Raw genomic sequence first — 24976 nt, forward strand, 5'->3', positions numbered from 1 at the left:
TATGATTTGGCAGCTTCATAGCTTAAAGAGCGCTTGCGCTGTGTTCCTGCCGAGAGTGCTTGCCTGAGATTTTCACTACGGAGAACAGTGCGGCAATGATTGTGGAAAAGTATTTCTACTTTATATAGGTTGTGTATTCATCATATCATTCCTGCTTTTACTATATGTTACTGTTACTTTAGGTTTTTTTGGTTATTTGGTGTGATTTGGTAGGTTATTTTTGGGTCTGCGAATGCTTACAAATATTTTCCCATATAAATTAATGGCAATTACTTCTTCGCTTTATGGCATTCTGGCTTACGAACCATTTCATAGGAATGCTCTACCTTTGGATGGCAGGGGAAACCTGTACATAAAGACATGGCCTCCACAGCCATCGGTGGCAACAAATTCTACAGCTTTGCATTATCTAGAAAATATCCCGAGAGACAAATGCAGGAGTAAAGTTAAATGCTCAGATCAGACCCTTTAACAAAGAAAAGTTGCTAAAAATCACAGAAGTCTTCTCTAGTCCTAAAATGCTCAGGGATGGCAATCATTTTTGAGAATGTGCCCCCAAATTGCCAATAATCTAAACAATTCTTCCATGTCCCATGGTAACTTTGAGCAGAGATTGTCATTGGTTAATGAATTGGCAACAATAAATATGGACTTTTTTTTAAGGAAAGAGGATGAGTCCTGTTGCTTATTTACATCTATTCATTGTTTTATTATTAATAGAAGTATAACAGAGACAGATTGAAATAGATGAAGCAGTCTTAGAAAAGCTGTTCAAAAATTATTAATTGAAAAATATTATTTTTTTCTAAAAACCATTGCTATGGTAACCATTTACTATCCAATTACTGATGCCTACACCAGGTCTGCTAATTTCAAGAAGTTACTGTCCAACATCATATGTTCTTGCAACCATCTAGCTGGCAGCAAGCCAATGAGACACATTTCCAGTGGAAAAAAACAACTGCTTTTGGGTTGCAAGAAATCATTTGCTACTTCATTTGGCAGTAAAGATAATCGTTATATGTTTTTTCTATTATGGGTGGGGTTTGCAGAATCAAGAGGCAACCCTGCGGGCCATGAGCCAACAAAAATTTTGCGTGTGCCATCTTGGATATGCATGACATCGGTTCGCCACCTCTATTTATAATCCTGTCGCATCACAGCAACATGACAATAATTAATCTAAAAATATTCATTTCAACAGAAATCAGTCACTGGTGAAGTAATTCAGAGGAAGGAAGCCTTTCTATAAATGTCAGATAAAACTTGAAATTTGATTAACTCTGCAAAGAACTCATTAGGTTTTAAAATAATGTGTATCCCTCACATTTTCATCTGATGTAATCCCATATACAATCTTCACATGCAGGACATCTACATTTCAATTTTCATGTAGCATCTAGCAAATTAATGTGAATGACACACAGAATAAACAATGTTTGGTTATAATTTACAACACTCACGTCTAACAATCACAACTTTTGCACCTCACCTTTGGCTGTGTCTCTATTAACATCCTTGAAAGTCCCATCAATAAACAAGGAGTAACACAGGCCCCATTAAACTGCTGCACAGTAAGAGATCAGAGACAGACTATGCTCAGTGTGATGAACGACAGCTGGGATTGGGGTTGCAATATTGCATTAAAATCAGTACAATGGGACAAACAGGCAGTGTCACTGCCTTGAAACTCTGGCGATCCAGGTTAGATACTGAACTCTGTTGCTGTCTGTGTGGAGCTTGCATGCTCTGCCTGGGGCCATTTAGGTTCCACCCCACCCATCCCAAAGACATGCTGGTTGATAGCTTAAGGCTCAACTCTGGTTGCCATATACACTTGCATGTGTTGGCTCAACATGCAATAAAAAAGAACATTCAACAATTATAAAGAATTACTTAAAAAATAAAGTTAGAGGTTGAAATAAAGCTATGGAATAAAATGTACATTAATATAAATATCAGCATATATTTACATTATAAATAGTGGTTTAAAATGTTTACAGTGCAGTGACTGAGCTAATAGATGGAGGAAGTGGGGACCTAACTAAAATAGCTGATTAGAATAACTGCCTGGGGGAAGAAGCTTTTAAGATGTTTTTTTTTGCTTTAAAAGCCCACTCGCAATTTCAGAAGAGAGCTTTTCGAAAAGGTTAATTGGCTGTTGTAAGTTGCCCTTCGTGTAGTTTGGAAGGAGCAGAATCAGGAACACTTGCAGGGCATGTAAGAGATGGTATATTACATGGAGATAATGGCATTACTTAGAGCTGGCAGAGACTGAATGGGCCAAATGGCCTTCTCGTGTGTTATACAGAAGCACGTGTAACAACAAAAACACTGCCTTACACTTGGTATCCTCTGAAGCTGAAGGGCACTAGGTATACTTAAAAACAGCTTCCCAAATGGTCCATTCAATTTATCCTGTTACAATGTGAATTGTGTCTGATCCGTGTTATGTTATGAGTTCTGGTATCAGGCACCGCAGCAGACAGGACATTGAAATGAAGTTGACAGCCTATATAGCTTTGCCAGGAAGATAAGCCTGGATTCCTGTTCCAGATTGCTGCATCAGAATCTCCAATAAGAAGATGATTGTGTGGAGAAGAGCATCAAACTGCTGCCAAAATAGCTGTCCACTCTCAAACTTCAGGAAGAAACAGGAACCACATCAACCAATAAGAAATGGGATCCACTTAACTCTGTAGCAACATACACAAAATGCGGGAGGAATTCGGCAAGTCAGGCAGCATCCATGGAGAGGAATAGACAGTGAAAGCTTCAACAAGACTGGAAAGGAAGGGGGAAGAAGCCAGAATAAGAAAGTGGGAGGAGGGGAAGGATTATAAACTGACAGGTGATAGGTGATGCCAGATAAGGGGGGAGGATGGAGAAGTAAACTGGGAGATGATAGGTGGAATAGGTAAAGAGCTGAAAAAGAAGGTATCTGATAGGAGAGGAGAGTAGACAGTGGGAAAAAGGGAAGGAGAAAGAGGGGAGTGAGACTGGAAAAAGCAGGAGGGAGAGATTACTGGAAGTTAGAGAAAGTGAGGTTAATGCCAAGTAGAATTAAAATGGTGCCTCTTCAAGGGTTTCAAAGGTACATTTAATGTCAGAGAAATGCATGCAATATACATCCTGAAATGCTTTTTCTTCGCAACCATCCATGAAAACAGAGGAGTGCCCCCAAAGAATGAATGACAGTTAAATGTTAGAACCCCAGAGCCCCCCCAGCTCCCCCCCCCAATGTGCAAGCAGCAGCAAGCAACAATCCTCCTTCCACCACCAGCAAAAAAAAGCATTGGCACCCACCACTGAGCACTCAAGCCTGCAGCAAGCAACAGCAAAGACACAGTCTTGCGGTATCCCAAAGACAACTTGTCCACCCGGTATTCGACATACCATAGGCTCTCTTTCTTTCTCTCTCCCTCCCTAATAAGGGAAAAAAGAGATGTCTTCTCTTCACAAGGAGAGGGGAGACATAACAAACAACTCGCTAGTTTACGATGTTAAAAGTCTGCTGCGTCGCTTTGTCAGAGCTCTGTGCCCAAAGATCTCAGGTCTCTGGGCACACAGCCACAGATCTTCTGACTCCCACGACACACTGATCTTCTGCCAGGACACCGACGTTTGATCCGCCTGTCTCCAGTGCCACGAGATCTCGGACCCCCGAAGCTCTTAGGCTGCATCCTTGGCATGTCGGATAACGGCCAGTCCTGAAACCCTGACAGCGGGTCCCATTCCCGTAAGGAACCAAAGTCAGCGTGCGACTCTTAAATTAGTTCTTGAGAACTATAGTTGCCGCTAGAGTTCCAACATCACAAGCTCAATGCTTTTATGTTTCAAGGTCAGTTAGTACTTCATCGTAGTGTTTTCGTGCCTGTTCAGTGAAGGCACGCTTAGAACGGAGAGAGTGGGACGTAAATCAGCCGGCTAAACATTAGCAATGACACACTGAAATGTAACTTCCAATGGAAGTGATTTCAGCAGCAGGAAGAAACCTCATCAATTATACATCACAATCATACACTAATGCTGTACAGTGACTGGCCAATCCCATCCGCCCTTTACACAGAGCTTGTAGCTTCGTAAACCATGGGATCTGGAGGTGATGCTTTCCAGAAAGTTCTTCAGAAGTCAGAGTCGAGATGCAAATCTTGTGGTTCCAGCCATTTTATTAGACGTTTGTAACAAAGAACAGGAAAGCAGTGTGAGCAATAAGGGCATCACTTCTGATAAGAACAGCCTGTGAGACTTCAAGGACGGTCTTGATTTATACTGTCATGACATCCCAGGCTCACAAAGAAAATACAGAGTTACAGAGCCAGCTGCACTGTGAATTACTGAAGAGTCACTGGACATTTGCAGACAAACAGGTGATTATACAAGCTTAAAGTTAAACCACCAGAAAAGGATGTCAATTTAGTTCTTGCAGTTGTCTACACCTGTGGCTGCCTGAAGGACCTTCCTTGACTTCAAGCCTTTCGATGCTCACTGACACAGTGGCAGTGCATGGAAGAATGAAAAGAGAGCAGACAGGAGGAGGAGAAGCTGCTGGCAGAGGGAAGAGAGGCGAGAGGAGTTGGGGGGGGGGTGGGGTGGGGGGTTGTGATGGTTCTAGCTGGCAGCTTCACTGCCTCAGGTCACTGGGATCATGCTTATGCATCAGGCTCCCTCCAGGCTGGAGCCAGGGGCTGCCATCTGCTGCTACGCTAGGGAGCTCAATGGGGATCTCTCTGTTCAAAGGGAACAAGCCATATTGCAGGTCCTCTGCCAAAGCAAGGCAGGCTTCCTCGCACACAAGATGTAGCTGACTGCACGTGCTCGCACATCTCTTTGCAGTGACATGACTGGACTATCTGCAGAGGCCAGAATCAGTGATCTGGATCCCAGTAAGCAATTTAAATCCAAACTGATTGAACTGGGAATCAACAAAGAAAGCCAGCTTCTGTAATGGTGACCCTGGGATGGCAAGTTTGCTGATCTCTTCCACTAATGCCTCCCTTATCCAGCCTGGCCTCTTTTCTGACTCCAGCATCTTCAGTCTGGATGAATATTCACTGACTCCTTAGCACAGCAGCAGCCAGAACAAAGAACATTATAGCCCATGGTGAAGAAGAAGGAAGAAGAAAGAAGGAGGAAGGAGGAAGGAGGAAGGAGGAAGGAGGAAGGAGGAAGGAGGAAGGAGGAAGGAGGAAGGAGGAAGGAGGAAGGAGGAAGGAGGAAGGAGGAAGGAGGAAGGAGGAAGGAGGAAGGAGGAAGGAGGAAGGAGGAAGGAGGAAGGAGGAAGGAGGAAGGAGGAAGGAGGAGGGAGGAGGAAGGAGGAGGAGGAGGAGGGAGGAGGAAGGAGGAGGGAGGAGGAAGGAGGAAGGAGGAAGGAGGAGGAGGAGGAGGAGGAGGAGGAGGGAGGAGGAGGAGGAGGAGGGAGGAGGAGGAGGGAGGAGGAGGAGGAGGAGGAGGAGGGAGGAGGAGGAGGAGGAGGAGGAGGAGGAGGAGGAGGAGGAGGAGGAGGAGGAGGAGGAGGAGGAGGAGGAGGAGGAGGGAGGAGGAGGAGGGAGGAGGGAGGAGGGAGAGGGAGGAGAGGAGGAGGAGGAGGAGGAGGAGGAGGAGGAGGAGGAGGAGGAGGAGGAGGAGGAGGAGGAGGAGGAGGAGGAGGAGGAGGAGGAGGAGGAGGAGGAGGAGGAGGAGGAGGAGGAGGAGGAGGAGGAGGAGGAGGAGGAGGAGGAGGAGGAGGAGGAGGAGGAGGAGGAGGAGGAGGAGGAGGAGGAGGAAGAGGAGGAAGGAGGAGAGGAGGAGGAGGAGGAGGAGGAGGAGGAGGAGGAGGAGGAGGAGGAGGAGGAGGAGGAGGAGGAGGAGGAGGAGGAGGAAGAAGAAGAAGAAGAAGAAGAAGAAGAAGAAGAAGAAGAAGAAGAAGAAGAAGAAGAAGAAGAAGAAGAAGAAGAAGAAGAAGAAGAAGAAGAAGAAGAAGAAGAAGAAGAAGAAGAAGAAGAAGAAGAAGAAGAAGAAGAAGAAGAAGAAGAAGAAGAAGAAGAAGAAGAAGAAAGAAAGAAGAAGAAGAAGAAGAAGAAGAAGAAGAAGAAGAAGAAGAAGAAGAAGAAGAGAAAGAAGAAGAAGAGTGATGCATTTAGCACAACCTAACCCTTCCCTCTCCATTTTCTCTTATCCATCTTAGAGGTTCTTAAATGCTCCTAATGTATCTGCCCCCACCACCATCCCATGGGCAGGGTGTTCCACGTTCTGTGTAAAAAAAAAACTGACCTCCGATATCTTCCCATACTTTCCTTCAATCACCTTAAAATTATGCCCCCTCATATTAGCTATTTCTGCCTTGAGAAAATGTATCTGGCCATCCACTCGATCTACGCCTATGATTATCTTGTCACGTGTCATCCTCTTTTGCTCCAAAGAGAAAAGCACTAGCTCACTCAACCTATCCTCATAAATCATGCTCTCTAATCCAGGCAGCATCTTGCATTTAATCAGGCCCTGGAGATTTACAAAGAACCTGACATCACAGTACATGCCCTTTGTCCCATGATATTGTGCTGACCTTTTAATCTTCTCCAAGATCAAACTAATCCTACACTTCCTCATAGCCCTCCATTTTTCTGTCATCTATGTACCTATCAAAGACTCTCTTAAATGTCCCTAGTTCATCTGCTTCTACCTCTGTCACCACTGGCAGTGCACTCCAAAGTTCAAATACATTTAGTACGTAAGTCTGTATACCATACACCAGTGGTCCCCAACCTCCGGGCTGTGGACTGATACATTGCCGCGAAGCATGCAGGGATGCAGCGGTGGCCAGAACGCATCCAGCACATCTTTAAGAAAAAAGCCAAAATAAACAAGCTAACTAATTAGGTGCCACCCGGCACATAAATGTCGGCCTAGATCTGAGGCGACGCAATCAGCAACGGTGAGGAAGATAAAGAATGGTAGGGTGAAGGAACCATGGGTGACAAGTGAGGTGGAAAATCTAGTCAGGTGGAAGAAGGCAGCATACATGAGGTTTAGGAAGCAAGGATCAGATGGGTCTACTGAGGAGTATAGGGAAGAAAGAAAGGAGCTTAAGAAGGGGCTGAGAAGAGCAAGAAGGGGGCATGAGAAGGCCTTGGCAAGTAGGGTAAAGGAAAACCCCAAGGCATTCTTCAATTATGTGAAGAAAAAAAGGATGACAGGAGTGAAGGTAGGACCGATTAGAGATAACGGTGGGTAGATGTACCTGGAGGCTATGGAAGTGAGCGAGGTCCTCAATGAATACTTCTCTTCGGTATTCGCCAATGAAAAGGAACTTGATGATGGTGAGGACAATATGAGTGAGGTTGATGTTCTGGAGCATGTTGATATTAAGGGAGAGGAGGTGTTGGAGTTGTTAAAATACATTAGGATGGATACATCCCCGGGGCCTGACGAAATATTCCCCAGGCTTCTCCACGAGGCGAGGGAAGAGATTGCTAAGTCTCTGGCTAGGATCTTCATGTCCTTGTTGTCCACGGGAATGGTACTGGAGGATTGGAGGGAGGCGAATGTTGTCCCCTTGTTCAAAAAAGGTAGTAGGGATAGTCCGGGTAATTATAGACCAGTGAGCCTTACATCTGTGGTGGGAAAGCTGTTGGAAAAGATTCTCAGAGATAGGATCTATGGGAATTTGGAGAATCATGGTCTGATCAGGGACAGTCAGCATGGCTCTGTGAAGGACAGATCGTGTCTAACAAGCCTGATAGAGTTCTTTGAGGAGGTGACCAGGCATATAGATGAGGGTAGTGCAGTGGATGTGATCTATATGGATTTTAGTAAGGCATTTGACAAGGTTCCACATGGTAGGCTTATTCAGAAAGTCAGAAGGCATGGGATCCAGGGAAGTTTGGCCAGGTGGATTCAGAATTGGCTTGCCTGCAGAAGGCAGAGGGTGGTCGTGAAGGAAGTACATTCAGATTGGAGGATTGTGACTAGTGGTGTCCCACAAGGATCTGTTCTGGGACCTCTAGTTTTCGTGATTTTTATTAACGACCTGGATGTTGGGGTAGAAGGGTGGGTTGGCAAGTTTGCAGACGACACAAAGGTTGGTGGTGTTGTAGATAGTGTAGAGGATTGTCAAAGATTGCAGAGAGACATTGATAGGATGCAGAAGTGGGCTGAAAAGTGGCAGATGGAGTTCAACCCGGAGAAGTGTGAGGTGGTACACTTTGGAAGGACAAACTCCAAGGCAGAGTACAAAGTAAATGGCAGGATACTTGGTAGTGTGGAGGAGCAGAGGGATCTGGGGGTACATGTCCACAAATCCCTGAAAGTTGCCTCACAGGTGGATAGGGTAGTTAAGAAAGCTTATGGGGTGTTAGCTTTCATAAGTCGAGGGATAGAGTTTAAGAGTTGCGATGTAATGATGCAGCTCTATAAAACTCTGGTTAGGCCACACTTGGAGTACTGTGTCCAGTTCTGGTCGCCTCACTATAGGAAGGACGTGGAAGCATTGGAAAGGGTACAGAGGAGATTTACCAGAATGCTGCCTGGTTTAGAGAGTATGCATTATGATCAGAGATTAAGGGAGCCAGGGCTTTACTCTTTGGAGAGAAGGAGGATGAGAGGAGACATGATAGGGGTGTACAAGATAAAAAGAGGCATAGATAGAGTGGATAGCCAGCACCTCTTCCCCAGGGCACCACTGCTCAATACAAGAGGACATGGCTTTAAGGTAAGGGGTGGGAAGTTCAAGGGGCATATTAGAGGAAGGTTTTTTAACTCAGAGAGTGGTTGGTGCGTGGAATGCACAGCCTGAGTCAGTGGTGGAGGCAGATACACTCGTGAAGTTTAAGAGACTACTAGACAGGTATATGGAGGAATTTAAGGTGGGGGCTTATGTGGGAGGCAGGGTTTGAGGGTTGGCACAACATTGTGGGCTAAAGGGCCTGTACTGTGCTGTACTACTCTATGTTCTATCTTGCTCTGCGGCACTGCTGCTTGAGACCGCACAGCTCTCCCAACTGTGCAGCAGGTCTGGCTGCACCCGTGAATAACGCAGCCATACACACGGGTGTGAGAGTGAAAGGTACAGCAGGCAGAGTAGGTCCCCGACCTTGCGAAAGCAGCTGCTGCACTGAGCTGCAGAACACCGAGATGTTTGGCCAAACCGCGGGCCAAGGCGGCACTCTCTCCACCAAACATCCAAAGAGATACTCGGAGTCAGGAAGACCAAGAAATTGACTGTGGTCTTCAGGACGGGGGAAAGTCAAGACAACACACACCAGTCCTCGTCAAGGGGGTCGAAAGGGTGAGCAGCTTCGAGTTCCTGGGCACTGACATCTTGGACAACTCATTGATGCAATCAGGAAGATGGCACAGCAGTGACCCTACTCCATGAGGAGTTTGAGAAGATCCGGGACGTCACCAAATGCCGTATGGTGAGCAGTGGACAGTATTCTGTCTGGTTGCATCAGAGCTTGGTGTGGAGGTTCCAATGTGCACTGAGTGCAGACTCAGCCAGTTCCATCACAGGCATGAGCCTCCCCAAAACCAAGGACATCTTCAAGACGCGACGCCTCAAGGTGGCATCCATCGTTAAGGACCCTCACCACCTGGGACATCCCTCCTTCTTGTTACTCCTGCAGCCTGAAGACCCACACGCAATGATCTTGAAACATCTTCATCCCCTCTGCCATCAGATTGTTGAGTGGTCCATAAACCCACCAACACCATCACTGTATTTCTTTACTTTTCGACTAATATTTATTTTGTAATGCCTTTACACAATCCTGCGGCTGCAGTTACAGAATACACATGCACTAAGATGTTAACTGTCCTGTGCTATCACCAGTGGATCATCAGTTGATCTGCCACCCGTCTTCAGGAGTTTCGGCACGCTTATGATCAAGACTCCCTCAAGGTGGTGGCCAGCAGTACTAAAGCACCACCTCCCACTGGTGAGCTTAAAAACTTGGCATCTGCCTCTATCAGAGTTGTTGGTCGCTTCCATCCAACAGATAGTCTGCTCTTCAGGTGTCTATGCAACTACTGAAGGGTTTACAAGATATGTATACACTGTCCGACTATCTGCCCCTCTGGACATACTTGGTTCACACCCATGCTGATCCTTTCTCTGCTGCCTCAGCTACAGCCCTGCTGGTTGACTTGATCTCTCTTCTAGTGAAGCCAAGCTCACGCAGCCACTTCCGGAGAGTGAATGCAATAAACCCACGGCAGCCTACTTCGAATGGATAGCATGAGACCTTCCACCCTCTGTCTCTGCACTCTGATCTTAATTCTGCATACTTGGTTAACTTGCGCTCATGGGCTTCATCAATGTTGTCTTATTTTGTAATGCCTTTACACAATCCTGCGGCTGCAAAATAACAAGATTAGAGTATTCTGCGTTTAGTGATAATAAACCTGATTCTGAGGATCTGAAAGGCAGGAGCAGAAAGATGAGGAAGGGGACATGAAGACTCCAGGAGGGAGCGGGTGATGGGGGAGAGGGGAGGGCGAGGTTGTCATTGGGGAAAAAAATGCTTGAGGTAGTTGTTATGACAAACAGCCTTTTCATTCACCCCCAAAAAATTGACATGCTCCTGTCGATCCTTACCTTTATCAGTCATTGATAAATGATCATTGATTATTAAAGTACATTTATACCACTAAATACTACCTTGAGATTCATTTTCTTGTAGGCATTTACAGGAAAATAAAGAAATGCAATGACATTTACAAAAATTATAAAGACTGGCAAGCAAACAATGTGCAAAAGCAAACAACTTGTGCAAATACAAAAATAAATAATTTTTATTCATGCCTGAAAGCATGTACCACCAAGCTTAAGGACAGCATTTATCCCACTTTTATAAGAATATTAAATGGATTCCTAGTATGATAAGATAGATTCTTGTCCTCACAATCTAACTTGTATTTCATTGTTTCCCTGCACAATACCTTGTTCTACCTCAATATCTCGTTATTGTAATGATCTGCTTTGTACAAACAGCATGCAATACAAGGTTTACACTGAATCTTGATACATGTGAGAATATTCAAACAATACCAATATTGGGGCTTGGTGAGTCCACATGTTATGTCCTGGTCACAGCATAAGCAATCTAAGGGGAGAGTTTAAAGTAAGGAGAAAGCTGAAGAAGGTGAAGAGAATTGTGGGACATGGACCACACACACTGGCAGAAGGACTAGCTTAATTAGGTATCATTAGCTTAATTAGTTCAGCAAAATATCGTGGGCCTAAGGGGGTGTTCCTGTCCTGATGGTCTATGTCCTGTGGTGACACAGCTGAAAGGAAGCATTTATCAGAAAAGATGGATTGGTTCTCCAGTCCATCTCCAGAGGTTACCTCATTAAATTTGTTTAAGGCAGGGTCAGATTTTTGCATAGCGGGGGAATTAAAGTTTGTGGGGGAAAAGACAGGTAGGTGGAGCTGAGTCTATGGCCAAATCAGCCATGATCTTCTGGAGTGATGAAGCAGGCTTGACAGGACAAGTGGCCTACTCCTACTCCTAGTTCTTATGTTTCTTAAAATGCTGAGGTGTGACCTGATCCAGCAGTGTCCATTTAGAAGGTGATATAAATGGTGGATAGTCACCAATAAAGAAGTCAGACGAAACCTCTTTAGATGGTTTAAATTGGGGAACTTAGACATCACATGGCTCACTTTATGGCAGTGATGCTCTTAAAGGGAGTTTTGGACAATAAAAAAGGAATGCAAGGACTTGCGGACAAGGTGAAGCAGGCGAGAAGATGCTGATGCACAGCACCGACAGCTGGATAGATGCCTTGGACTGAATGGACTTCTACCTGAGCTCACAGCTCAAGTAAAACTGCAGCATGCCAAACTGAAGATGGCTAAATCAATCACAGCAGGCTGCTTTTTCCAGAAGACTCCACAGCTGACTGAGCGGTGGAGGGCAAGCTGCAGGCACCTTGGGTGCCGGAGCGGAGCTCCATTCGTCACCGTGACAACATGCATCTTGTCCATCCAAGTCTATTCAAACTGACAGTTGACAGCGACAGAGAGAAGCTGGGAGGTTAACCTCTCTGTCTCCAGGGAGCGGAAAAGGAGAAGCATGAAAGCAGCATTATCGAACGCTTCTGCCTTCTGTCACTGCTGTCAGAAGATTTTAAAAAAAAGATGCCCCTTGTGTTGCCGAGGCCTGCCAATGGGGAAAAGCCCCAGTATCATCCCTTCCCTTCCTCCTTCTCTCAATCATATCATAAAAGTCTGACCCAGTTCCAGTCTTCAGCAAGACACCCGCAATAATCCCCTTGGTGCAATCACGCATCCCATCATTGCAAAACCAGTGACGCTTAGCTCATTGAATGCTGAGGGGCTGGTGTCTTTTGCAACCTGGATAACCAAAGCAAGCCTTGTTTGCATTGCAAAATCTCTAGTTGTTGAAGATGTTGAGATTCAAACATCTTCTTTAACGTGCAGCTGAGAGGCCAGATTTGACTGATTGTCTTCTCGTTTAGCAGTTTAAACCTTTGAAGCTCTCCCTCACAGCTCTGACTGCAAAAAGATTGTTTGATCTGTGACTCAACCACAACCCATCAAACTCTCTGAGTTGAAGGCAAGGCCGCAGGCACCTGTAATAATCTGGCCATCGACTGCTCCGAAAATAAAAGCAGCACTGCTCCTCAAGACTTGCTGGAAATAGCACCAGGTTATCTCGGATTCAGTGTGCAAGGCAGGCCAGAGCTTGCTACAGGCAAGTCAGGAGAATGGGAGGAGCTCTTAGGTGATGGAGTTGGCTTTATGGCAACACAAGGATGCAATTTCTAGATGTCCTTTGATTTAGATGACAAGACATGGGAGCAGAATTTGGCCATTCAGCTCATCAGGTCTGCTCAGACATTGTCTGGCTGATTTATTTTTCATCTCACCCATTATCCTGCTTCTTCCCATGATCTTTCCAGAACCTAACAATCTCTGCTTCAAATACATCCTATAACTTGGCAACCACAGCCACCCATGGCAATGAATTCCACTGATTGACCACCCTCTGGTTAAAGAAATCCATTCTCATCTCTGTTCTGTGGTGTGCTTGAGCAATGGCATCAACACAGGTGATGCCAACAGGCTCAATAAACTGATTAGAAAGGCTGGCTTTGTTATAGAAGTCAAACTGGGCACACTGGAGGCTGTGGTACAACAAAGGACCCTATGGAAAATCCTGGCAATGCTGGACAATGTTTCTCACCCTCTGCATGCCACCTTAACTGAACAGAAGAGCACGTTTAGTAATTGAAACATAGAAAATAGGTGCAGGAATAGGCCATTTGGCCCTTCGAGCCTGCAGCACCATTCAGTATGATCATAGCTGATCATCCAACTCAGAACCCTGTACCAGCCTTCCCTCCATACCCTCTGATCCCTTTAACCACAAGGGCCATATCTAACTCCCTCTTAAATATAGCCAATAAACTGGCTTCAACTGTTTCCTGTGGCAGAGAATTCCACAGATTCACCACTCTCTGTGTGAAGAAGTTTTTCCTAATCTCGATTCTAAAAGGCTTCTCCTTTATCCTCAAACTGTGACCCCTCGTTCTGGACTTCCCCAACATCGGGAACAATCTTCCTGCATCTAGCCTGTCTAATCCCTTTAGGATTTTATACGTTTCAATAAGATCCCCCCCTCAATCTTCTAAATTCCAACGAGTATAAGCCTAGTCGATCCAGTCTTTCATCATATGAAAATCTTGCCATCCCAGGAATCAATCTGGTGAACCTCCTTTGTACTCCCTCTATGGCAAGGATGTCTTTCCTCAGATTAGGGGACCAAAACTGCACACAATACTCCAGGTGTGGTCTCACCAAGGCCTTGTACAATTGCAGTAGTACCTCCCTGCTCCTGTACTAGAATCTTCTTGCTCTGAATGCCAGCATACCATTCCCCTTTTTCACCGCCTGCTGTACCTGCATGCCCACTTTCAATGACTGGTGTATAATGACACCCAGGTCTCGTTGCACCTCCCCTTTTCCTAATCGGCCACCATTCAGATCATAATCTGTTTGCCTGTTTTTGCCACCAAAGTGGATAACCTCACATTTATCCACATTAAATTGCATCTGCCGTGAATTTGCCCACTCACCTAACCTATCCAAGTCACCCTGCATCCTCTTAGCATTCTCCTCACAGCTAACACTGCCACCCAGCTTCGTGTCATCGGCAAACTTGGAGATGCTGCATTTATTTCCCTCATCTAAGTCATTAATATATATTGTAAACAACTGGGGTCCCAGCACTGAGCCTTGCGGTACCCCACTAGTCACTGCCTGCCATTCTGAAAAGGTCCCGTTTATTCCCACTCTTTGCTTCCTGTCTGCCAACCAGTTCTCTATCCACATCAATACCATACCCCCAATACCGTGTGCTTTAAGTTTGCACACTAATCTCCTGTGTGGTACCTTGTCAAAAGCCTTTTGAAAATCCAAATATACCACATCCACTGTTTCTCCCCTATCCACTCTACTAGTTACATCCTCAAAAAATTCTGTGAGATTTGTCAGACATAATTTTCCTTTCACAAATCCATGCTGACTTTGTCCGATGATTTCACCGCTTTCCAAATGTGCCGTTATCACATCTTTGATAACTGACTCTAGCATTTTCCCCACCACCGATGTTAGGCTAACCGGTCTATAATTGTAATCCCTTACTCACTCTTCCTTCAGTTAGTCCTGACGAAGGGTCTCGGCCTGAAACGTCGACTGCGCCTCTTCCTATAGATGCTGCTTGGCCTGCTGCGTTCACCAGCAACTTTGATGTATGTTGCCGGTCTATAATTCCCCGGTTTCTCTCTCCCTCCTTTTTTAAAAAGTGGGATTACATTAGCCACCCTCTAATCCTCAGGAACTAGTCCAGAATCTAAAGAGTTTTGAAAAATTATCACTAATGCATCCGTTATTTCTTGGGCTATTTCCTTAAGCACTCTGGGATGCAGACCATCTGGCCCTGGGGATTTCTCTGCCTTTAATCCCTTCAATTTACCTAACACCACTTCCCTACTAACATGTATTTCCCTCAGTTCCTCCATCTTACTAGACCCTCTGTCCCCTACTATTTCCGGAAGATTATTTATATCCTCCTTAGTGAAGATAGAACTAAAGTAGCTATTCAATTGGTCTGCCATGTCCTTCCTCCCCATAATCAATTCACCTGTTTCTGTCTGTAGGGGTCTTAACCAATCTTTTTCTTTTCACATATCTATAAAAGCTTTTGCAGTCAGTTTTTATGTTCCCTGCCAGTTTTCTCTCATAATCTTTTTTCCTTTTCCTAATTATGCCCTCTGTCCTCCTCTGCTGGACTCTGAATTTCTGCCAGTCCTCAGGTGAGCCACTTTTTCTGGCTAATTTATATGCTTCTTCTTTGGAATTGATACTATCCCTAATTTCCCTTCTCAGCCACAGGTGCACTACCTTCCCTGATTTATTCTTTTGCCAAACTGGGATGAACAATTGTTGTAGTTCATCCATGCGATCTTTAAATGCGTGCCATTGCATCTCCACCGTCAACCCTTTAAGTGTCACTTGCCAGTCTACCTCAGCTAATTCACGTCTCATACCTTCAAAGTTAACCTTCTTTAAGTTCAGAACCTTTGTTTCTGAATTAACTATGTCAGTCTCCATCTTAATGAAGAATTCCACCATATATGGTCACTCTTACCCAAGGGGCCTCTCATGACAAGATTGCTAATTAACCCTTCCTCATTGCTCAATACCCAGTCTAGAATAGCCTGCTCTGTAGTTGGTTCTTCGACATGTTGGTTCAAAAAACCATCCTGCAGACATTCCAAGAAATCCTCTTCCTCAACACCCTTACCAATTTGGTTCACCCAATCTATATGTAGATTGAAGTCACCCATTATAACTGTTGTTCCTTTATTGCACGCATTTCTAATTTTCTGTTTAATACCATCCCCAACCTCACTACTACTGTTAGGTAGCCTGTACACAACTCCCACCAGCGTTTTCTGCCCCTTAGTGTTATGCAGCTCTACCCATATCGATTCCACATCCTCCCGTCTAATGTCCTTCCTTTCTATTGCGTTAATCTCCTCTCTAACCAGCAATGCTACCCCACCTCCTTTTCTTTCATGTCTATCCCTCCTGAATATTGAATATCCCTGAATGTTGAGCTCCCATCCTTGGTCACCCTGGAGCCATGTCTCTGTGATCCCAAATGTATCATATTCATTAATAACAATCTACACTTTTAACTCATCCACCTTGTTACAAATAATCCTTGCATTGACACACAAAGCCTTCAGGCTCACTTTTACAACACTCTTAGCCCTTATACAATTATGTTGAAAAGTGGCCCTTTTTGATTTTTGCCCTGGATTTGTCGGCCTGCCACTTTTACTTTTCACCTTACTACTTTTTGCTTCTACCCTCATTTTACACCCCTCTGTCTCTCTGCACTTGTTCCCATGCCCCTGTTGTGAACTAACCTCCTCTCTCCTAGTCCCTCTAATTTGATTCCCACCCCCCAACCATTCTAGTTTAAAGTCACCTCAGTAGCCCTCGCTAATCTCCCTGCCAGGATATTGGTTCCCCTAGGATTCAAGTGTAACCCGTCCGTTTTGTACAGGTCACGCCTGCGCCAAAAGAGGTCCCAATGATCCAAAAACTTGAATCCCTGCCCCCTGCTCCAATCCCTCAGCCACGCATTTATCCTCCACCTCATTGCATTCCTACTCTCACTGTCGCGTGGCACAGGTAGTAATCCCGAGATTACTACCTTTGCGGTCCTTTTTCTCAACTCCCTTCCTAACTCCCCATATTCTCCTTTCAGGACCTCTTCCCTTTTCCTACCTATGTCACTGGTACCTGTATGCACCACGACCTCTGGCTCCTCACCCTCCCACTTCAGGATATCTTGGACGCGATCAGAAATATCCCGGACCCTGACACCAGGGAGGCAAACTACCATCCGGGTCTCTGGACCGCGTCCACAGAATCGCCTATCTGACCCCCTTACTATCGAGTCCCCTATTACAACTGCCCTCCTCTTCCTTTCCCTACCCTTCTGAGCTACAGGGCTGGACTCTGTGCCGGAGGCACAGACTAAGACAACTGTGCTGCTCCAAAGAGCGATGTAAGAGGTCATCCTTACACTCGGCCATTAGGCTCTCTAATGAGTCAACTTATAGCCTGGGATGTGTTAGAACATTTGAGGTAACTTCTTTTTTATTCTTCCTTACTTCTCTTCTGTTCACTTGTAATGCTACTTTGACACTAATTTCCTTTGGGATCAATAAAGTATCTATTTATCTATCTTCTAAAGGGTAGTCTTGTATTCTGAGGCTATGCCTTCTGTTCCTAGACTCTCCTAGTAATGGAAACATCCTCTCCAGGTCCACTCTATCTAGGCCTCCCATAATTTCACAGGCTTCAATGAGATCAGAAAATAACCCCACATAAACAGCCAGGGTAAACAGAGGTGTGGCAAAGGTAGGAGATTAGTGATGGTCTCCAAGGAATGAAGGTTCAGAGTGACAGAAGTCTAGGAATGGAGATACATTCACCAAGAGTGACCATACATGGGGCAGGACAAATGACAGGTGAACAGAAACCAGATTACATGGCTTAATTTTTATATGTCCACACACAAAACAATGTTCTGAAATCACTCCAAACTTTTACAGTGCTGGAAGGACATTAGAGTGAAGCCTCTGTGGGAGTGGTGGAAATACAACACTCAATTTGCATGCATCGAGTCTCTACAAGCTGCCACTTGTTAGTGATTAGATAGCCCAATCTTGTGACGTTGTTGTGATAGAAGAGGGCATCAGATTTTACTCGCACATTTCAGCGCAGTGAATTAAGCCTTGGTTTATGAACACAAGTCCTAAATCAACATCTTTGGACTCAGGGACAATAGCCCTACTGACTGAGCTGTGAGTGACATAACAGATGTGAGAAAGGCCCCTGGGGATTACTGCCAGTGAATTAGCTGTCCACCTGAAGAGGGCTGTGTGACAGACAGTTTTACATAGGTACTCTGAACTCCATATACCCCTCAGCTTTCATTAGGTCATAGGAGGATACAGCATAGAGACAACCCCTGTAGCCCAACTCATCCATACCAACAAAGATGTCCAACTAATCTAGTCCCATTTTCCTGCATTTGACCCATATCCCTCTAAACCAGGGTTCCCCAACCTTTTTTATACCATTAACTGAGAGGTCTGTGGACCCCAGGTTGGCAACCCATGCTCTACACATACCTGCCCACTCCCTCAACCTTCTCCGTCTTGGCAGCTCATTCCATCAACTCACCACCCTTTGCGTAAAGTTACCCCTCGGGTCCCTTTTACATCCCACCCTTCTAACAAACCTGAGCCCTTGAGTTTTTGATTCCCTTTCCCTAGGAAGAAGACTGAGTGCACTCACCCTACCTCTGGCGCTCAAGACTTTATGCACCTCTGTAAAGCCACCCCTTCAGTCTCCTACATTCCAAGGAATAGGGTGTTAGTCTGCCCAAACTCTCCCTACAACTGAGGCCCTTGAGTCCTGGCAACATCCTTGCCATTCCACAAGTGTAGTCATGAAATGAACAGGGGGAAGAGGAAGAGAATTCTCTATTTCTTTACAATAATGAGACCCATTTGCCCCAAGTACACCAAGTCTCAGAGCATCCCTCTTCCACTATTTGATTTCTCCATCCTATCTATTCTCTCAGTATCCAAAACACCACCCCACCACCACCAATTCTCCTGCCATTCACCTACAATACTGGTTATTAATAATAATATTAGTTATCATTACAGTTAATTCAGTACATGGAGGAGAGTGAAACCCTGCCATGGGAGAACCCCGTACTAACCATGCTGGAGATCAGAATCAAACACAGTTTCCTGGAACTGCGAGCCAGCTGTACCACCCTCAGTGCCAATGTGTCAACTATAATATTGCTTGGACAATAATTGGATTGGGATTTTAGATTTATTGGAAGTTATTCACTTCTGAAAAACAAATCTCCATTGAATGACAGAGCTTTACCGAGTGTGGTTATAATGCTAGTTAGGTTGACACATCAGAGTCATTGTTTTAATTGACTTTTTAGGTAAAGGCTGATTAAAACATCTTTCCTTAAAAACACCCTTCCATGCTAACTGCTGATTCTTGGCTTTATCCTTTATCCCTTGATCCTCTTTAATTAGTAAAGTCTCTGAGAGAAGATGCACATTTGATTACGTTCCCTTTCTTCTCCCACTTATTCATCTGCCCACCAAAAATACCCGAGTTCCTTCGATACACTTCCACCCTTTTCATGTATTGACCCTTTCATGCACTGTGTCAAATTCTGCCCGATTTGCACATTCATTTTATTTTCCCATGAATTTCCAGGAATTCAGAATATGGCAGGGTAACTCACCGCTTTCCTACCTAATAGTCATTTCCAGATCTCAAAGAAAACTCCACTAATGGTCTTTTATCAAAAAGACAGAAACAAAAACAGTTACAGAGGGGAAAAAAAAATTCTCATCTTTCCAAATCCATCCAGTCTGCTACTTAGACTTTCATGATGCTCTGGGTCTATAACCATCCATCAGGAATGATTTATTGGTTCAATGCTTGATGTGCATCTCATTGTTTACTGCCTGTTGTTGCTTTTGGTGAATAGAAATTGCTGTTAATTTCTTCTGTCGCTCCCTTTCCTCCCCTGTAAACTAAAAGGAGCAGCTTGATGACAATATACATCAGTAACAGATTCTGCAGTTGCAGCAGCTCTAAAATATCATCTAATCTCCTCTTCCATTTCTATCATACTTATTGTGACACAGGAGAAGGCCATTCGGCCCACTGGGAGCATGCAGGCTCCATGGAGAGCAACCCTGTCCACTCCATTCCCCAATTTATTTCCCTGTAACTTGTTTTCCTCTCTCTTTCCCTGTAACCTTGTTACCCACCTGCCCTAGGAGTAATTTATAATAACCAATCCTTACTCCCTCTGCTCCTGCAAGTTATTCTCCCCAACATACCTATTAGGTCTCCCCTGACTTGCAATAATGCAGAACAGAAACAGATCGCTTGGCCCAGTTCCTCCAACATGTCATAAGACTATAAACAATGGAGCAGAATCAGACCATTTCGCTTGTCAAACCTACTCCACCATTCAATCATGGCTTTTTTATCCCCCTTCAAACACATTCTCCTGCCTACTCCTCACAACTCTTAACCGGCCGACCAATCATGAGCCTACCATTCCCTGCCTTAAATACACCCAATAACTTGGCTTCCAGAGCCCTTTGTGACAATGGATTCCACAGATTCACCACCTTCTGCCAGGAAAAATTCCTCATCTCAATTCTAAAAGGATGTCCCTTTATTCTGAGGCTGTACCCTTAGATCATAAACTCACCTACTAATAGTGACCATCTTTTCTACATCTATTCTATATAGACATTTCAATATCCAGTAGATTTTGATGAGATCTCACCTCATCCTTCAAAACTCCATATATAGGCCCATATATAGGCTCATATGCTCCTCAAACAGCACAACTTCTATTCCTAGGATCGTTGATGATAATCTCCTCTGTATTAGAATCAGGGGACATAGCCTCAGGATTCAGGGAATAGATTGAGGATGGAGATGAGGAGAAACTGCTTTTCCCGCAGAGAAGTGAATCTGTGAAATTCTCAGCCCCGGGAAGCAGTAGAGGCTATCTCATTAAAATATATTTAAGACACAGTTAGATTGTGGCATATTAAGAGAATTAAGGGCTATGGGCAAAAGACAAGTAGATGAAGCTGAGTCTGTGATCTAGTCAGCATAATAGTCTGGCATGGACTAGATGGGCCAAAGGGCCTGCTTCTGTGCTGTAATGTGACTATGACAATACTCTGAATGCGGTCTGACTGCCTTACAAAACCTCAACAGTATATCCTAGCTTTCATGTTCCATTCCTCTCAAAATGAAGGCAAACATGCAAAGTTAGTTGTCTGCATTCGACTCGTATCCCACTAAACCCATCTTTTCCATGTACCTGTTCAAATATCTTTTAAATCTTATTGCACTTGCCTTAATCACTTTCTCTAGCAGTTCATTCCATGAACCCGCCATCCTCCGTGTAAAAAAATAATTATCTCTTGGGTTACTATGAAATCTCATCTTAAACTTATCTACCTATACTACAGGCAATTTGCAGTAGACAGGGTTTCAATGCTTCTATCATTCATTCATTGTGGTCTCTTGTTTTGTGGATGCCTGGGAAGAGTATGAATTTCTGGTTGGATACTGTATACATAGAAACAAAAGTCTACAGCACATTACAGGCCCTTCGGCACAATGTTGTGCTGACCATGTAACCTACTCTAGAAACTGCCTAGAATTTCCCTACTGCATAGCCCTTTATTTTTCTAAGCTCCATGTACCTATCTAAGAGTCTCTTAAAAGACACTACATCGGAGAATATACATCCTCTGATATTAAGTGAACCTTTGAACCTTAAATAATGAATGTACAAGCACATTAATTGGGGTATAAAAGAAACTAAGGCATCTTGATTAAGCCCACACAGTTCCAGGAAGAGTTTGCAAAATCCACACAGCAGCATCCATAGTCAGTATGGAACCCGAATCTCTAGAGCTGTGAAGCAGCTGTACTAGGCACTATACCACTGAGCTACCATAGTTTCTTGCTATTTTATAATTAAATTAATAAAAGAACCATCCAAAGATTTAAAAAAAAATAGGACCTGACGTTCTTATGGGTGCCAACTCATTGAGGAACCACAATATATATTTAATGGCTTCTTTATTGGTTACAGGAGTGGAGTTCAGTGTTGTCTTCTGCTGCTGTAGCCCATTCACTTCAAGATTGTGTATTCAGAGATGTTCTTATGCACATCGCTGTTGTAACACGCGTGTTGAGTTACTGTCACCTCCCAATCAGTTTGAACTAGTCTGCCCATTCTCATCTGACAAGGCGTTTTCACCCACAGAACTGCTGTTCACTGAATGTTATTCTCTGTAAACTTTAAGAGACTGCTGTACACGAAAATCTCAGGAGATCTGCAGTTTTGAGATCACAGACCATCCCGTCCAGCACCACGGTCAAAGTCACTTAGATCACATTTCTTCCACCATTCTGATGTTTGGTCTGAACAACAAGTGAACCTCCTGACCATGTTTGCATGCTGTTATGCATTGAGCTGCTGCCACGTGATTGGCTGTTTAGATATTTGCATTAACGAACAGGGGTATAGGTGCGAATTAAGTATATAGATGTAATAAAGAGGGCGCTGAGTGTATATAGCAGCTTTATGTCACTCTAATTTTGTTTTGCAGAGATAACGCTGAGATTACTCAGTAACTCTGATTTTCCCTACAAAGTCAGAGCAACAGGTTCTGAACACCAAGCCTATATTATTACAACTGTTCAGATAAAAGGCAGAATATGTGTTAAGAATGTATGGTTCTGTAAGGTGTGTATTTGGGTAACAGATAAAGTAGCCGTCTGGTTTATGATCAGCATTAATTGTAAGGGTCTTGTAACGGAACTAGTATCAAATTATCATGAAGGCAGCCAGCTTTGTTCTAACAACTGAATGCTACAAACTTCACTCAGTTACACAGGCAAAACCAGCAGCAACTTTTTGAAGGTATACACTGGACTCTAGTCTTGGTATATAGAGTTTGGTGTGGATAGAGGTTGTGGGGCATATCACTGGAACCTTGTTTGGTCGGGGTGAGTGTAGTTCTCCCAGTTTAACTCTGTAAGGTATTGGTGGGTCTTTTCTGAAGTTAGCAGAGCTAGTTGTTCTTGCATGTGGTCTCTCAAAGCATGTCTTTTAAAGCATATTTTTCTCAATTAACTAGCACCATAAGTTTCTCTGAGTCCCATAACTAATTTTCTGCTCCCCCAGTTCTTCCTTTACACTCAGCACCTTCTCCCTTTGTCCCACCAATGCGAATAGTACTTTGAGTCATATTGATCCTGATTTCTCAAACTCTTTCCTTCCACCTTTCCATTTCCTCTTCAACTGTTTTCTTAATATGCATCTCCTCACAATAGCTTTCTATGTAAAGCTAGGTCCCAACTTTGGCTATAGCTACAATAAAACAGCTGTATAAATTAAAGCAGAAGATGCTGCATTTGGTGTTACACACACCGTTTGATCAGACTTAAAATGGGATTGCATCTTCCTTACTGGTTAGATGCAATAAATTCCAAGGCACTACCACAAATAACAGCGGGAGGAGCTCGCTACTGTGCCCTGGATAAATACCCCCAAAGCAAAAGCTGCAAAGCGGATTATTCAGCTAGTTATCATATTGCACCTTGTGGGACTTCACTGCTTGTAATTGCCTCCGTGCTTCCTGACCATAGGCTCACACAGTAAGTCATCAAAAGGACATTTTTTTATTTTTCATTTTCTATCTTCATTTGTTCTCTTAAACTGCTAAAGAGGAATCTAGGATAATAATCACGAAGCCCAATATTGATTTTCTAAAATTAGCATGGCCTGAACTAGATTTCTACTTAATGTTTAAAAGAAGTTTTCTCAAATTCAGAGATTGATTTCAATCTTTGTGTTTTTGATGGGAAGGCAATCAAAGATGTTTCTCTATCATTTGGAGGGCATTGGGTACAAACTCAGGAATCTATTTAACAATAGGGCCCATTTCAAGGCACTAGATCAGTTAGGGAACGATGTTACCTCAGTTTCTGCTCCGGAAGGGTTAGATCCACAGAGGTGAAAGATGTCATTAGTTTCAGTTAGAAACAGGTTAGGAAATTGCCCTGAGCACTTTACAACAAAGGGAGGAAAGGGTATAGTAATCTACCAGCTGATGGCACACGTACCTGTGTTGTACCCTCGACTCAATGCTGGCCAAGGTCTGTGGTTCTTCCACAAGTTCCCAAGGTACCAATCACTCTGATTCTCCACCAAACCAAGAACTTGCTGTCCTGTGAAAAAAAGCAACCAAAGAAACATTACCCTGCACCAGGCAACCACACGTCTATGACAAACAATCTCTTTACTCCAGGCAAGGTCACCCTTGCATTATCCCATAGAACCTTAAAGATTCCTTTGCAAGATGGCACAGCAAAGAAATCGACTTTTGGATATCGCAGCAAATTAACTTTGATAAAGCCAGATCCATAAGAGATGAGAGTTTGGTTGAGATTTGGCACCGAGGACAATTACCCAGATGATGCCTCGAGCTCTGATCACACAACACAGGAGGAATCAAAAACGAGGTTGTGAGATCTCCACTGAGATGCTCAACACTACATCTACGCATTCACACACCCAGGAACACACAGGGTTTAGACAGCAATGAGGATTTATAGTTGTAGTCACAGAATTATAAGGCATGGAAACAGGTCCTTTGGCTCACTGAAACTGTGCTGAACATCAAGCACCCAATGATTCTAATTATCCACAATCCCCCCACGCTCCCAACAACATCCACCATATTGAACTACTCACTCACATGTTAGAATCAATTCACAAAAGCTAATTATCCCACCAATATGCACAACAGTGGCATTTAGGAGATAACTGACAAAGTCACTGCAAGAGTGTGCAAATTCCACACAGGAGGTTGTATTTGAACTCAATTTACTGATGCTGTGAGGCCACAGCTCTACATCTGTTAAATCATCCTGTCCCAGGTCATTTTACCTTTCTCGGGAAAGTACCCTTCAAGGACAAGTGATGCTGAGGCAGTGTCCCTCAAAGACCTGGCCTGTGCCCAGCAGAGAATGGTGCAACATAAATGCGAGCCATTTTTCTCTTTCAGCGGCATCAAACTGGTCAGTCCTTTGCTGACTGACTACAGCCTGGCTGGGATCTCCACAGCCAGCAGAGTCATGGCTGTTCAATTATGCTACTGTCCCCTTTATCAGCTTCTATGCATAACTGAGCAGTGCTTTGATCTGGTCGATGACTGTGCCTTGGTCATTGATGGGTGAGGTTGTAGATGCCACTCAGATGCCCAGTTCTGCTCCACTACTCATGATCAG

The 24976-nt window shown here is 44.2% G+C and overlaps 1 protein-coding gene across 2 annotated transcripts in view; it reads right to left on the reverse strand.

Moving 5' to 3' along the window:
- The window catches only part of large1 (LARGE xylosyl- and glucuronyltransferase 1), a 432654-nt gene that overhangs the window by 119239 nt on the left and 288439 nt on the right, over positions 1-24976 (reverse strand). For both annotated transcript variants that reach the window (XM_063058278.1, XM_063058279.1), the window contains exon 7: positions 23810-23914. In XM_063058278.1, coding sequence (XP_062914348.1) covers positions 23810-23914 — 105 coding nt within the window. The remainder of the gene's footprint in view (positions 1-23809; positions 23915-24976) is intronic.

This window comes from Mobula hypostoma, chromosome 9 (assembly GCF_963921235.1).
Source record: "Mobula hypostoma chromosome 9, sMobHyp1.1, whole genome shotgun sequence".
Lineage (NCBI taxonomy): Eukaryota > Metazoa > Chordata > Chondrichthyes > Myliobatiformes > Myliobatidae > Mobula > Mobula hypostoma.